A 14,448-nucleotide genomic window follows, 5' to 3' on the forward strand; every position below is an offset into this window, starting at 1 on the left:
TGTTGCTGAGAGTTGAGCTGGGGATTGGCAATAGAGAAGGCGGAGTGAAGATGCACTGGAGGTAATGGGAGGGAGCAGGAGGAGAAGGGCTTGGAGAAGACCTTCTGGTTTCTGGTCTGAGCCACTAAATGGAAGGTGTTCCTTTATTGGAGACAGAAGACCCAGAAGAAGCAAGCAGGCTCTGTAGGAAGAAGATGAGTTAAATTCTGCATATATGAACATCTTTAGCACTTGCTGAGCATTAGTGCAACATTTACTAAGTAGCTGGAACTCTGGGCCTGGCACTGAGCAGAGCTGAGAAAGAAGTGCTGGTAAATAAATGTTCCAGGAAGACTTCCTCTTTTCCCTTTGAAATCTTCTGGGTCACCCATAATATCCCTGTTGGCAAATACAGTTTTCTTCTGTCACCTTAACCTTTTAGCAGCATCTGCCATAGGTCACCATTCCTTCAAATACCTCCCCCTGGTCATTGTCATATAACGATGACCTCACTGGCTGCCTCTTCTGTCCCCCTTGCCAGCTTCTTCTTCCTATATCCAGCCTATAAATGTTGACACATCCAGGGTCTATTTCTCAGCCCTTTTTCTACCCACAGTCTCTCAAGCAATCTCATTGATTTCTATGGTTTAAAAAAAAGTTTTATTATGAAAACTTCCAATCAAATGCAAAGCAGTATACTGAAACCCATACATCTATCAACATTTAGCATTTCTATATGCTGACAACTCCCAAAGGTTTCCTGTAGCCCAGACATCTCCTTTGTAGTTATTTGGGTTAAGCAGGCCAGTTGCCTCCTTGGCCTTTCCAACTGAGTAGTTCACAGCCATCTCGAACTTTGCCAAGTCCAAAACTGCACCTCACCCCGCACCTGTTGCTCCTTCTCTAAACTATTAGCAAGATGGAGAGGATCTTGTGTGCCTTATTCACTGTTTCCAATAGCACCCAGCATATGGTGGGCACTCATATGCCTATGGAACAAACTACTCTCAGTAAATGGCATAAACATCCACCCAGTTGGTCATCACCCTTGATTCTGTCCCCTTTCTAAAGTCAGACCAATCTTTGAAAACTGAGGATCGGATCATGTCACACTAGAACTTATACCTTCAAATGTTTTCCACAGCTTCCAGAATAAAATCCAACCTAAGACAACTGCAAGACCTGGAATTATTTGGTCCCTGCTCCTTGTCACTGTCCTCTAGCCAGTCTTCCCTTCACCCCTGTGCTCCAGCCTCCTAGACTTTCCTGGGGTTTTCCAACATGTACAGCTCCTTCCCACTCAGGACTTTCATGTGCACTGACCCTCCTGGTCTCAGCTTAATGTCATCTTCTTGGAGAGGCTTTCCATGATCTCAAGGGGTAGGTTCCCGGATCTCCTCTCATAGCACCTTCCTCGGTCTGTATGTCTATGTGGGTTTTTACTTTGGCCATGGCTTCCTGAGGATAGTGACTCAGGCTGTTATGCTCAGTTTCACAGAACTTCAAGGGCATCAGACACACACAATATTTGACAGACTCAGATAATAATCAGGTCTAGACTGAGTCCTAAAGAACCTACAGTTAAGGCATACAAGAACCCAGGAAGGACCAGCCAAAAGGTACAGGGGATCTGAGAGAGCAATCAAAGAATCAACAGGCTGGACAGAGATAAGGACTCCAAGGTTAAGAGCATTTGGTCCCAGCAGGAAGTGAGGGTACTGGGCATACCCAGGTCCTATTCTTCAGTTTCCTAGCTTTGTGACCCTGGGCATTGCAGGTAAGCATGTTGAGTGAACATTTTCAGTCTCAGCTGAAAGAAGAAGATATGAATTTCGTGGGCTTGTATCACTTGTGTGAACAAAGATGACACTCAGGAGATGCTCAATAACAGAATAAAAATAAAAGGGTGTTGATTTGTTAATCAGCTTGAAAACAGAAACATCAAATTTGGAAATACAAGTTGACCTTCAGTCCTAGGAGGGGTGCTGGGCCTAAAGCCTGACAAACTGGGACTCAGGCTAGAAAATGCCTTTTCTAGCTATGGATCTCGTAACTTTTGAGTTTCCAATTGATCTCTAAAATGCAGATCCTATCACTTATTTAAGATTGCTACTAGGATTTATTTATTTTTCTAGGATGTAATTAAATAAGTCATATTATATAAAGCTCTCCAGCCCATAGTAAGAGTTTAACACACAACAGGTAGTTTCTTTGCTTTTTCATTTTTAAGTGCCAACTGTATTTTCTAAAGGCTCATTATTTAATTAAAAACAAACAAACGAAAAGATAGCGTTTAAACTACCCAATGTAAAGAAAACGAGAAAGCAAACCTCCAAGCAAACCTTATTGTAGAAGTTACAATAGCAAGGGCTTTGGCGGTTTGGTTTGTTTTTTGAATGTGAAAAACGGGCCACGGATGTGTCAAAGTGATGGATTCAGAAAACCGAACATAATCTGAAGTTAGAAGAAAAGTTAAAACATGAACCCAACGCTTACCTATTGGTGATAACTGTAAATACCTTCTGATCCACTACTTACTCTTAAATGTAAGTCAAAAACTGTTCCTAGTACTGAGACCTCCTTACTCCCTCCCTTTCAATGGGGGCTCTCCCGGGAAGATGAGTTATTTCTTCCCCCACAACCACCTAAGAGGTAAGCAGTACCTCTCCTGATAACTGCAGATGCAGACACCAGGGCTCTGCGCGGGCACGCAGCCTTGTCAGCACGCCCGGCGGGAGCCCGGCAGGCCGACAGCGAGGCCTGCGGCCTCAGTCGCGCGCACTGCTGGGCCACGTCTCCAGGTCGCGCGGGGTGAAGGTCCCCCAGGCCCGGCAGGCACGGCGGGCGTAAGTGGCTTCGGTGTCGAACGCAGTCCCCGCCGTGACCTTGAGCCTGGGGGAAAGGCGCTTGGACCCCACCGAAGCGAGGCGTCCGTCCACCTCGGCCACCGCTGACTGCGACCTCGGCCCTCGGCGCCCCGCAGCCCCGGCCGCCCAGCCCCGTGGGAGTGCGGCCAGGCCGGGGCGGAGATCCAAGCCAGGGACCCCGCGCCCTCAGCCCAGTAGCGGCCCCTCCCCGAAAGGGCGGCGCTGCTCACCGGAGCCCAGGCAGGCGGCTGCAGGGGACCGCAAGCTGTAGGAGGCCGCCGGCCGAGGCCGCTCCGCAGGCGTGCAGCACTCGCACCGCCATGTTGCTCCGGTACCTGGGCTCCCACCGTCCGGACCGCCGCTGACGCCGCCGCCTCCGCGACCCCTCCCTCGGCTGGGCCTGCCGAGGCCGGGGCGGGGCGGGGCGGGGCGGGGCGGGGCGCACGGCCGCTGCAGCGAGGGGCCCAGCCACCAGGGGCAGCAGGGAGCGGGCTGCGAGGACCCGCTGCACTGTACTCCGAGCGCGGGGCTCCCGGGAGCCGCGACGTAGGAGCCAGAGAAATTCAGTAACCTCCAGCGAAAGGAGCTGGTGCCCAGAACAAGGCGTGCAGAAGAAAAACTGGCAAGGTCTGAAAGAAAAGAGTAACAGTGTTGCCAGGGGACTCCAAGGCCTGGGGCACAAAGCTGGGAGGCGGGCTTCTCTTCTACCGAATACCTGTGGAATTTTGTACCATGTGTATATAGTATTTTCAACAAAAACAAGCAAAAAAAACACAAAAACCCACATACGTACAGCTTTAATAAAAGCATTCTGGATGGTAACATACTCAAGTTCTCATAGGTTCGAAACTTCGCTGTTCCTGTTCATTTCACCAGCGGTGGGTGGCCTCTAGCTCCATTCCTGCCCTCAAGCCATCCCAAACCAGTGGGGCAGGGTGTAAAATGATTGATCAAGTGTGTAAAGTGTTGAAAGGAGAGGTTCCCAAGATGGCAAGGGAGCACGGACTGGAGAGCCTTTAACCAGCAGTGGCTGAGGAGCACAGATAAACCCAGGAGCTGACACAACAGTGCAGTCCGGTGAAAGAGGAGTTGACCAGGAGGTCATTTCCAATTAGCAGAGGAAACAATTTAAACAAGGCGTGGGTCAGGATGACACTGTTTGGGGAAAGTGCACCAGCAGTAAGATAATAAAGCCACAAATGTAACCACGAAAACTGCATCCAAGACAAGATGGGCAGAAAGGGAGCCAGAGAGAGAAGGGGGACAAACAGCAAGTAGCAGAGGCCCCACCCATTAAAGGGAGCATTTCAAGGCCAGTGGGAATCTGCAGAGGCCAACGGGAAAATGCCCCAGGACCAGGTAGCTGGGAGGTCTCTGTATCCATGGTAAGTAGAATAGATAGCAAACCGGAGCTGGGAGTGGAAGAGAGACCTATCTCACTCATTAATTTAGCAGCCCTAAAACCGGTCAGATTGATTGCCAGGTGTTCTGAAAATCACAAGAGAACCATGAATACTGCAGGAGAGGAGCCTTTGAAATTGTGTGTGTATTATTTACACTATTTAGGAAAGAAAGCCTTTGAAACTAAATTAATCCTAAGGTCCAGAGAAGGGAGGAGGAGGGGGAATTAAGAGGCTGACTATATAAGCATGAAATCCCCAAAATCCTAATAGGCACTCAGACTAGCTGGGTGCCCGCTTGCAGCTCCGTGGTCGTGTATTTCATAAGTAAACTTACTATATCTCATTTCCACTATATGAGTTGTCTCTTGCCTGAATTTCTCTCACAAGAAAATAACTGAGGAGGGGAGCCCCCTAATTTGGGGGGCTCTGCCCAGTAACATCTAGGCAGAGCTCTGTAGGAGCAGCAGGGGTACAAACTGGGTTTGTGCACTGAGGGTTTCTCTGAAGCTGGTAATCTTGGAGGCGAAGGAAGCACTGGGGCTCAAGTGGTGCAGGAGTTTTCTGGGGGCAATGTTTGAACACCTTAATATGGCAAGGAGCCACCAGAGAGGACAGAAATAGGTCTTGTGGTTGGAGGAGTGGCAACAAGGATTTGCCCCAGACAATGCATCTGGGGAGAAGCATCTATCTCTTGAAGGCCAGGGAAGAAGACCGAGGGACACATGGACAGGAAGCTAGAGGCTGTATGGCTGAGTTCCTGATCTCAACTGGCTTATGCTCTGTGCAGCTGTACAGGCTGAACAGACCCTGAGGCTGAAGTGAGCTATCCCCAGGGCAGAACCGACAAAGTCCCAGTTCTGCATAGCAGGAGGCAGGGCCTTCTCAAGGCAATAATATCAATATGCCTTTGCGACTTTCTCACACATTCCCCCAAATTCTCAGTTCTTTCAGGAGACAAATGCTTTCAAATCTATTTTTCTGAAATGTAAACTCGATAGGCATTTCTTTGCTGACCTTGCTTTTGTGTTTAGTATTAGGCCGATCATTCTGCATTTTTTCTCCACTATTATTTTGTTTTGGAGTTCCATTAACTCAACCCTTGTTCCTGGGGGAGGTACTCTTATTTCACAGGTGTCTGGCTTCAGTTACTCAACACTAAAGAATAAATTTGAGGCATCTTCCCGAAGCATAGTTTTTGCACCACAATTTTAAAAAAATCTTAAAAACGACACATTAGCGTACATGTAAACATTTAAAGTATTTGAGCTTTTATTTATTTATTTTAAAGATTTTATTCATTTATCTTTAGAAAGGGAAAGAGAGAGAGGGAAACATTAGTGTGTGGTTGCCTCCCCCACAACCCACATTGGGGACCTGGCCCACAACCCAGGCATATGCCCCAACTGGGAATCAAGCTGAGACCCAATGGTTCACAGTCCAGTGATCGAGCCACTGAACCACACCATCAAGGTCAGTATTTGAGCTTTTAGAGATGGCTTGGACAGGTGTCCTCTTGCAGGATAACTGGTACCACATAGCCCTACCTGCAAAGACCTAGACAGTCTTTTTAAAAATATATATATTTATTTATTTTTAGAGAGAGGGGACAGGAAGGAGAAAGAGAGGGAGAGAAACATCAATGTGTGGTTGCCTCTCATGTGTCCCTCACTGGGGAGGTGGCCCGCAACCCAGGCATGTGCCCTGATTGGGAATCGAACCAGTGACCCTTTGCTTCACAGGCCCACGCTCAATCCACTGAGCTACACCAGTCAGGGGGACCTAGACAGTCTTAAATGCTTCCCTTTTACTCACTCACCCTCCCCAGTACCAAGCCCCAAGTTCTACTTTGGAACATCATCTGTACAATCTCTTTTCATCTTCACTAACTCAGTTTTGTCTTTGGACCAGTCTTTGAAGAGGTCACTCTCTCCCCACCTCTAATCTTCCCCTTCCTGTCTATTCTTTACATTGGTGCTATTACTTTTATTGAAATGTTAATCTAATTATATCACTTACTTACTTACTTATTTAGAGGCGAAGAGAAGGAGAAAGAGAGGGAGAGAAACATCAATGTGTGGTTGCCTCTCACTTACCCTCTACTGGGGACCTGGCCCACAACCCAGGCATATGCCCTGACTGGGAATTGAACCGGTGACCCTTTGCTTCACAGGCCCGTGCTCAATCCACTGAGCTACACTAGCCAGGGCTGATTATATCACTTTTAAATATATATATATATATTTATTTATTTTTAGAGAGAGAGAGAGGAAGGGAGGAAGAAAGGGAGAGAAACATCAATGTGTGGTTGCCTCTCACCTGGCCCCCACTGGGGGACTTGGCCTGCAACCCAGGCCTGTGCCCTGACTGGGAATGGAACCAGCGATCCTTTGGTTCACAGCCTGAGCTCAAGCCACTGAGCTACACCAGCCAGGGCTATATATCACTTTTTAAAAATATATTAAATAACCCACCTGCACTGAGAACACTTTTACCATCTATTTCTCTACCTGATTTCTACCTTTGTTCAAAATGTTCCAGCGATTCTCACCAGCTTCCAGAACCCTTTGGTTATGCTTCTTGCATACTTTGAGGACTTTACACCCTGTTCCCCCTGTTTGGAATGCCCTCTCCACACCCCTCATCTACCAGCCTGGAGACTCTTCCCGTAAGATTCGGTTTGAGCACTATCTTCTCTCTCCTGGGGAATTACTCTAATTTCTCCTCATCCATGTACTTCTTTTGTTTGCCATGAAGGCACCTGTGCGTGAGCCCTGAGAGGGTGGGCAGCCCGTGGTCACAGCTGAAACCCTGTGCTTGTATACTAATACGTGTATTAGCTGAGGTCGAACAAAGCTCCAGATCTCTTTCTAGGAGCTAGAAAACAGGAATATATTGCTCAATGTTCCTTCAGGTCAAAATTTAAATAATCAAAATTAATGGATAGCAATAAAATTCTGAAATGCTCCTATTCTAATATGCATGTGGGAAGTTCTACAACTTCATCAATGTATCAGATTTTAAGAACTTATTCCTATTTTATGTAGCCTAGGATACAGGATTAAAAAACATAACACAGAATTTTAAACTTTTATTTTCTACATGTCAACATTCTAATTAATTAAACTTTAATTTGATAGAGTCTGACCCCCAAGCATGTTGGTTATTTGTTTGGAACTGGTTAAATCAGAGAAAAAAATCAAATTAATTTTGAATAGACACCATCAAAAACATTCACTCAATGTGATCTGTTTATGATACCAAAAGGGTTTCTGCTCCCAAAATAGTTTCTGAAAATAAATTCAAGATTCCTTTGAATGAAAAGAAAAACACATCTAAAAGTGAGCTTAAAAAAATAATGCAGCAGATTATGTGCTAGGCACATTTAGCATAACAAGAAAGTATGTTTATTGAACAGGAAATTCGACACATGGCCATAAACCTTTTAGGAAAATTATAACAAAGCCTTTATTCATTTACTTTTAGCTATTTCATAAACACCAGGAGGGAAACAAATCAGTTTGTGATGAAACTTAATAAAAAATTTTTTTCCAGAAAGCAAACTTATAAACCTTCCCCTTTGGCTCATTTTTCTAATATTCCTTCACTGTTCTGAAGAGATACTGAGTTCTTCCAGATTTTTGGTTAGATGGCTGGTTTCCAAACTAACTGGACTCTCCAGGTAGGTAGTTCCTGCACAGGGTTTCCCGGTAACTGGATCTATGACTTGTCCAACTTTGAAAATGATCTCAGCCAGCTCATGTTTCACATGTTTCGTTCGTGGAACAGGTAAAGCTTTGAGAAGCACAATATCTCCAACTGTGCACTGCTGAAGAGCATCGTGAGCAAAGTAGGTTTTTCGTTTGTTAAAATACTGTTGAGAGAAGGAGGAACAAATCAGCAGTTCCTATCTGTTTTCTGGCAATGTAGTACAGAATGTGAAAAAATAACTCACAGAAAGCAAGCTGGGACTTGGGGGAAAAATAGACAACACACTTAAGAAAGCTTCTGATACAAAAATGACCTGTTATTTTCTGGAAAACAGCAATGATTTTTCCAAAAATGATCCTATCCCCAAGTTCTCCAGATTATTACCTTCATTAGCCTTGTTCTTTTTTCTTAAATTTAATTTTTATTGTATTTTTTTCCCATTAAGTAGCCTTGTTCTATCAGTCACCATCTTTCTCTACACTATTTAAATTCTTCCTTCCGGTGGCACCTTCTCTCCAGCCCATAAACATACTCCACACTAGCTCTGTGTGATTTAGGACAGATCATTTAACTCCAAGCTCAGTTTTTTTTTCCACCTCATATTATATAGAGAAGTGTCCTATTATATGAGGCTCTAATAACTGCATCTCTAAAGATACCAAGAGAATTAAATGTTATAATGTATATAAAGCACTTATTCCATGCCTGGTTCAAAGTACTGCAAACAAGCCACAGATACCTAGAATCATCTCTTCCTCAAGACAACCCCACCACAGCAGGTATTACCACTTACATTTTAAAAAAAACAGGCTCAAGGAAGTTAAGTATTGTGCACAGCCAGTAAACTACAGTCAGTGTTGAAACTAAAGTCTGATTTTAAGGTCAATGATCATGCCATCACGTCTCAGTTTACTTCTATGTTTTTGATCCCAGATAACTGGCATTTCCACCAACCTGTGTGTCCAATCTTGAATGCAAAAGCATCCTTGGCACTTCCCCATCCCTCCTTACACATCTAACAAATCAAGAACTCTGTCCTTTCTTAAATCTACTTTTCCCATTGCATCTTCATTGCTCCAAGAACATTCAGGTCCTTATCATTTCTATTCTAGACTTCTGCAATGGCCTCCTTACCTGTTTTCTCACTTCATCCCACCCCATCTCTGAGCCCGTCTTTCCTTTGCTTATAGAATGAAGTCCAAAATACAACATAAAAGGCCCTTCATGGTCCTGTTCAAACTGTGCTTGCCCTCATTCAACAGTGCCCACTTAGTGCCAAACTCTGGGCTCACCCTTGCTTAAATACCTGCTGTTCAATTTCATACCCTCTCATGGCTAAAAGAACTTCCACACACTGCTCATCATGGACAGAATGACTTCCCCAGTCTGGTCGTCTGGATAAAATCCTTTTTGAGATTCAGGTCAAATGCCTCTTTATAAGAACATGCTCCTTCAGCAACCTGGGAAGGAGGAATGAGGTGTTCTGCTCTCTGCTCCCACAATACATTGCACATAGGACTGCAGCACTTACCAGACTGAACTGAAATGAACCTGAGAATGTGAGTACAAACCCTGAGTAATTCACTTTGTTAGACGGAAGGACCAGCCCACTACCTGGTTTGCAGCAGATGCTCAATGTATTTTTACTGATAGAGAAGTGCTTTCAAGCTCAGAACCAGAACGTGTTGGTGATTTGTCAATGCCAACTGAAAACAGGGATGTCACCCACCTTTAGTAAATAGGGATCCAGAACAAGCCTGGTTACTCTCACTTTAGCAGTTTTTTGCATTGCTGTCCCAATCACTTTCCCCACGATCCATTTGGCATGGACAGACGAACGAGGTATTGACATTTCAGGTGGCTTGGGTCACCTGAAAAACAAATTTCCAAGTTTAATATTCTAGTGGTTATGACTTGCTAAATGAGTTCTGTCACTAGAACTGCCCATGTTTAGAAACAGCTTTTGTTGGCTTTCTGGAATCACCAATTTAGAGATGCTTACACGATTCCCTATTTCCCTAATTACCCAACCTCCCATTTTCACAGTTCACAAAGCTGTAAATTTAACCCTTTTAAGCCTGTTTCCCCCTCTGCAAAATGGGTATTTCAACAGGGCCTATTCACAGAAGCGCTTAATAATGCGAATAAACGCTGGCCTTTACTGGTGTCCCTTATTCTTTTCCATCCCGCTGGCTACTCGCGGAGTGCAAGGCTTAGGCAGAGCAGCAGTGGTGTCCGCTCAGTGAAGGAGACCTTGACTTAGGGCTACTTTCGAGATTAGTTAATACTGAGTACATCCCATTCGGTCTGGGGAAGGCTGAGAGACTGAACGCTCCACTCTGTTTGACAACCCGAAGGTTAGGCGACTCGAGTTGTCCTGAAGACTTTTATGGGGAAGCAGCCCGGACCCTGAAACCCACCTACTGCCAAGGCTGCGTGCAGCCCACACTTACCTCCGGGATGCGAAATCCTGCCGCTCGAGCCGCTGAAAGCCGGTCCCAGCGTGGTTGCGTCACGCCGTACGCAGGTCGCTCCGCCCAGGAACGCCCCTCTCAGTGGCCGGCGGTCCCTGCAGCCCTGGGCGAGGCAAAAGGAAGGACTCCGCCCACCCCCCCTTAGAGAGTGCCTCGGCTGTGAGATACTTGGAGTGTGTGGGGTCTTTCGCCTTTTAGTTTTCTTTTTCCATTTGCTTTCTTCTTCCTTTGAGCTCTCAGGCATTGGACAAGGCCTTCCAAATCAAAGGAATTTCCTTAATTCATCAAATGGTGAAACATTGGACGCAGCTAAATGCTGAGACAAATGCCGAGACTTCAATACTTAAGCATTTCTACCCACAGCGGCTTTTAAGACACACTTCTGTAGCTTTTTATGATATTAGGTGTTATTTCTCAGTATCTGAGAGATGCTAAGAAGTCTGGTGTGGAGATATATATATATATATCCACATATGGTATGGTGAGCGGGCTGCTTGATGCTACCTTCTCAAGATAGAGGATAATCTGGGACTGTATTAAACTCTTGTTTGGGAATTGCAAATAGCAACTGAAAATAATAGGCTACTAGCACAGCCAATCTGAGGACCAAAATATGGACATGGTCAGTTTCTTTTTAATCACTGAAACATTTTAGCAGGTGTTGAGGGAAGTCTGGGGAAAGTGTTCATCCATATGTTAGTCTGTCCGACACTCATTTCTTTCTTAGCAAACATTTATGGAAAACAGAGTCTGTGCTAGACACCGGGGACAAAAAGAGGAATCAAAGGACCCCCCCCCCCCCGAATATCAAAACGCCCACAATCCAGTAGGGACAGGTGAGTAAAGAAACAATAATAAAACAAGCAGGAGTAATGAGAACCCTGAGAAAGGACTGTCAGATTTTGCAGAGACAGGAGACTTGATCAATACGTAGCTCTTGGCCAGGGAACCAGAGCTTGAGGGGAGAGGGACATGTAATGGAGGGGGGGCACTCACGGTTTAAAGGAGTCTTCGATATAGGGTAAAGGAAAAAGTGTCAGGAATTGAAGCTGGACAAAGATCCCCCTAGCCAACTGAGCAACCCGGTCAGGGCTCATCCCCTTTGGCAAACATCAACTTGTTCTCCGTATTTGTGGGTCTGTGTCTGTCTTGTTTTTCAGGTTCCAATTTTAAGTAAAATTATATGGTATTTGTCTTCCCCTGACTTATTTTATTTAGCATAACACATTCACTATAGCTTCATCCATGCTGTTGCAAATGACGAAACTTTATTCTTTTTTTTTGTTGCTGAGTAAATTTCATCATACATAGATGTCACATATTTTTAAACTGAATTCTGAAAAATTACATTCATTTTTATATTTTATTTGTCACTTACAGTTGACATTTAATATTACTTTATATTAGTTTCAGGTGTACAGCATAGTGGCTAGACATTTACATAACTTGTGACGTGATCTCCCATCTGGTACCCACCTGGCACCATACTTAGTTATGACAACATTATTGACTGTATTCCCTATGCTGTACTTTATATCCCTATGACTATTTTGTAACCATCAGTTTGTACTCCTTAATGCCTTCACCTTTTCTCACAGCCCCCAAGCCCACTCCCATATGTCCACCAGCAGTTTGTTCTCTGCATCTGAATCTGTTTCTATTTTGTTTGTTCTTTAGACTCGACATAAAAGTGAAATTATATGGTATTTGTCTTTCTGTGTCTGACATTTCATTTAGCATGGTACCCTAAAGATTTCATTATTTTTTATGGTCAAGTAATATTTCATTATATATACATACCACCTTTTCTTTATCCAATCATCTGTCGATGGGCACTCAGGTTGCCTCCATACCCTGGTTATTGTAAATAATGCTTCAGTGAAGAAGGGGATGCAAACATCTTATCAATTTAGTGTTTTTTATTTCTTTGGGTAAATACCTGGAAGTGAAATTGCTAGATGATAAGGTAGTTCTATTTTTAGTTTTCCAAGGGTCCTCCATAACATTTTTCACAGTGGCTGCACCAGTTTGTAATCCCTCCAAAATACACAGCGGTTCCTTTTTCCCCATATCCTTGCCAACACTTGTTTGTTGATTTATTGATGATAGCCATTCTGACAGGTGTCTGGTGATATGCCATTGTGGTTTTAATTCTCACTTCCCTGATGATTTTCATATGTTCGTTGGCCATCTGTACATACTCTTTGGAGAAATGTTTATTCAGGTCATCCGTCCAATTTTAATGGGGTTGTTTGGTTTTTTTGATGGTATTGTGTGAATTCCTAATATATTTTGGTTATTAACCCCGTATTGGATGTATCACTGGTGAATATCTTCTCTCATTAGTAGGTTGTCTTTTTGTTTTGTTGATGATTTCCTTTGCTATGCAAAAACTTTAGATTTTAGTTTGATGTAGTCCCATTTTTTAACTTTTTCTTTTGATGCCTTTGTAAAAGGAGAGGTCAACATCTGTAAGAGTGATCTCCGAGAGTTTACTGCCTATGTTTTCTTCCAGGAGTTTTATGGCATCAGGACTCACATTTAATCATTTAATCCATTTTGTTTGTTTTGTATATGGTATCAGAAAGTGGCCTAATTTTCTAAAAAATATCTGTATAGTTTCCCCAACACATTTATTGAAGAGACTGTCTTTACCCTATTTTATATGCTTGCCTCCTTGTTGTAGATTAACTGAGCATATAGGCATCGATTTATTTCTGAGCTCTCTATTCCTTTCCATTGATCTACCTGTTTTTTGTTTTTGTTTTTTGCCAGTACTATGGTGTTTTGATTACTATAGCCTTGTAGGATAGTCTGATATCAGGTAGCATTATACCTCCAACTTGATTCTTCTTTCTCAAGACTGCTGTTGCTATTCAGGGTGTTTTGTGGTTCCACATAAATTTTAGGATTATTTGTTCCAGTTCTGTAAAAAATGCTAATGGTCTTTTGATAAGGATTGCATTGAATGCACATGTATAGATTGATACTACTTTGGATAGTATGGACATTTTAATGATGTTAGTTTTTCCTATCCTTGAGCATGGTATATGCTTTTGGTTATTTTTATATTCTTCATTATCTTTCTTCAATGTATTATACTTTTCTTGGTACAGGTCTTCTATCTCCTTGGTTAACTGTATTCTTGGGTATTTTATGCTTTGATACAATTTTAAATGGAATTATTTTCTTAATTTCTCTCTCTGATATTTTATTATTGGTATATAAGAGTGCAACTTATTTCTGAATATTAATTTTGTACCTTGCTAATTTACCACATTTATTTATTAGTCCTAATAGTTTTTTTGGTGGAATCTTTAGGATTTTCTATATATAGTATCATTTCGTCTGCAAATAATGACTGTTTTACTTGTATCTTTTCCTTCTGGAATACCTTTTATTTCTCTCCTTGTCTGATTGCTGTGGCTACAACTGCCAATATATTATGTTAAACAGAACTGGTGAAAGTGGTTTCCTTGTCCTGTTACCACTTAAAGAAAAAGCTTTCATCTTTCCATCTTTGAGTTGATGTTAGCTGTCAGTTCATCATTTATGGCCTTTATGATGTTGAGGTATGTTCCCTCTATCCCTGTTTTGCTGAGAATTTTTATCATAAATGGGTGTTGGATTTTCTCAAATGCTTTTTCTGCATCTATTGCTATTACCATATGATTTTTATTATTCATTTTGTTTATGTGATATATCACATTAATTGATTGTGGGCATAGAACCAATTTTGCATCACAGCAATAAATCCCACTTGATCACAAAGTATGGTCCTTACAATGTATTGCTGAATTCAGTTTGCTAATGTTTTGTAATAAATTTTTTTTGATGTTTGCTATCAGGGTAATGCTGGCATCTTAAAATAAGCTTGTGAGCTTTCCTTTCTCATTTTTTGGGAGTAGTTTGAGAAGGACCAGTATTAATTCTTCTTGAAATGTTTGTAAACTTCATGTTGTGGTCACCTTGTCCAGAATTTTTGTCTTGGTGGGAAACCAAAAGAAATTGTGACAC

The 14,448-nt window shown here is 43.0% G+C and overlaps 2 protein-coding genes across 3 annotated transcripts in view; both read right to left on the reverse strand.

Moving 5' to 3' along the window:
* Positions 1–3,247, reverse strand: part of NIPSNAP2 (nipsnap homolog 2) — a 35,386-nt gene extending 32,139 nt beyond the window's left edge. Inside the window, exon 1 of the mRNA XM_037153097.2 lies at positions 3,077–3,247. Within this exon, the coding sequence (XP_037008992.1) occupies positions 3,077–3,168 (92 nt within the window). The 5' untranslated portion in view covers positions 3,169–3,247. The remainder of the gene's footprint in view (positions 1–3,076) is intronic.
* A 4,077-nt stretch (positions 3,248–7,324) lies between these two features.
* MRPS17 (mitochondrial ribosomal protein S17) lies at positions 7,325–10,474 on the reverse strand. Of its 2 annotated transcripts, none has more exons than XM_037153106.2 (3): positions 10,411–10,474; positions 9,687–9,828; positions 7,325–8,120 (listed from the first exon to the last, which is right to left on the reverse strand). In XM_037153106.2, exons 2-3 carry the CDS (start codon positions 9,807–9,809, stop codon positions 7,851–7,853), a joined length of 393 nt encoding a protein of 130 aa, XP_037009001.1. In that variant the 5' UTR covers positions 9,810–9,828; positions 10,411–10,474; the 3' UTR covers positions 7,325–7,850. The 2 variants fall into 2 exon arrangements, with proteins under 2 accessions (XP_037009001.1, XP_053528131.1); XM_053672156.1 differs by having other exon boundaries at positions 10,378–10,429.
* Positions 10,475–14,448: the final 3,974 nt, after the last annotated feature.

The sequence above is a fragment of the Artibeus jamaicensis genome, unplaced genomic scaffold (genome assembly GCF_021234435.1).
Source record: "Artibeus jamaicensis isolate MK-2021 breed Jamaican fruit bat unplaced genomic scaffold, CSHL_Jam_final contig_729, whole genome shotgun sequence".
Taxonomy (NCBI): domain Eukaryota; kingdom Metazoa; phylum Chordata; class Mammalia; order Chiroptera; family Phyllostomidae; genus Artibeus; species Artibeus jamaicensis.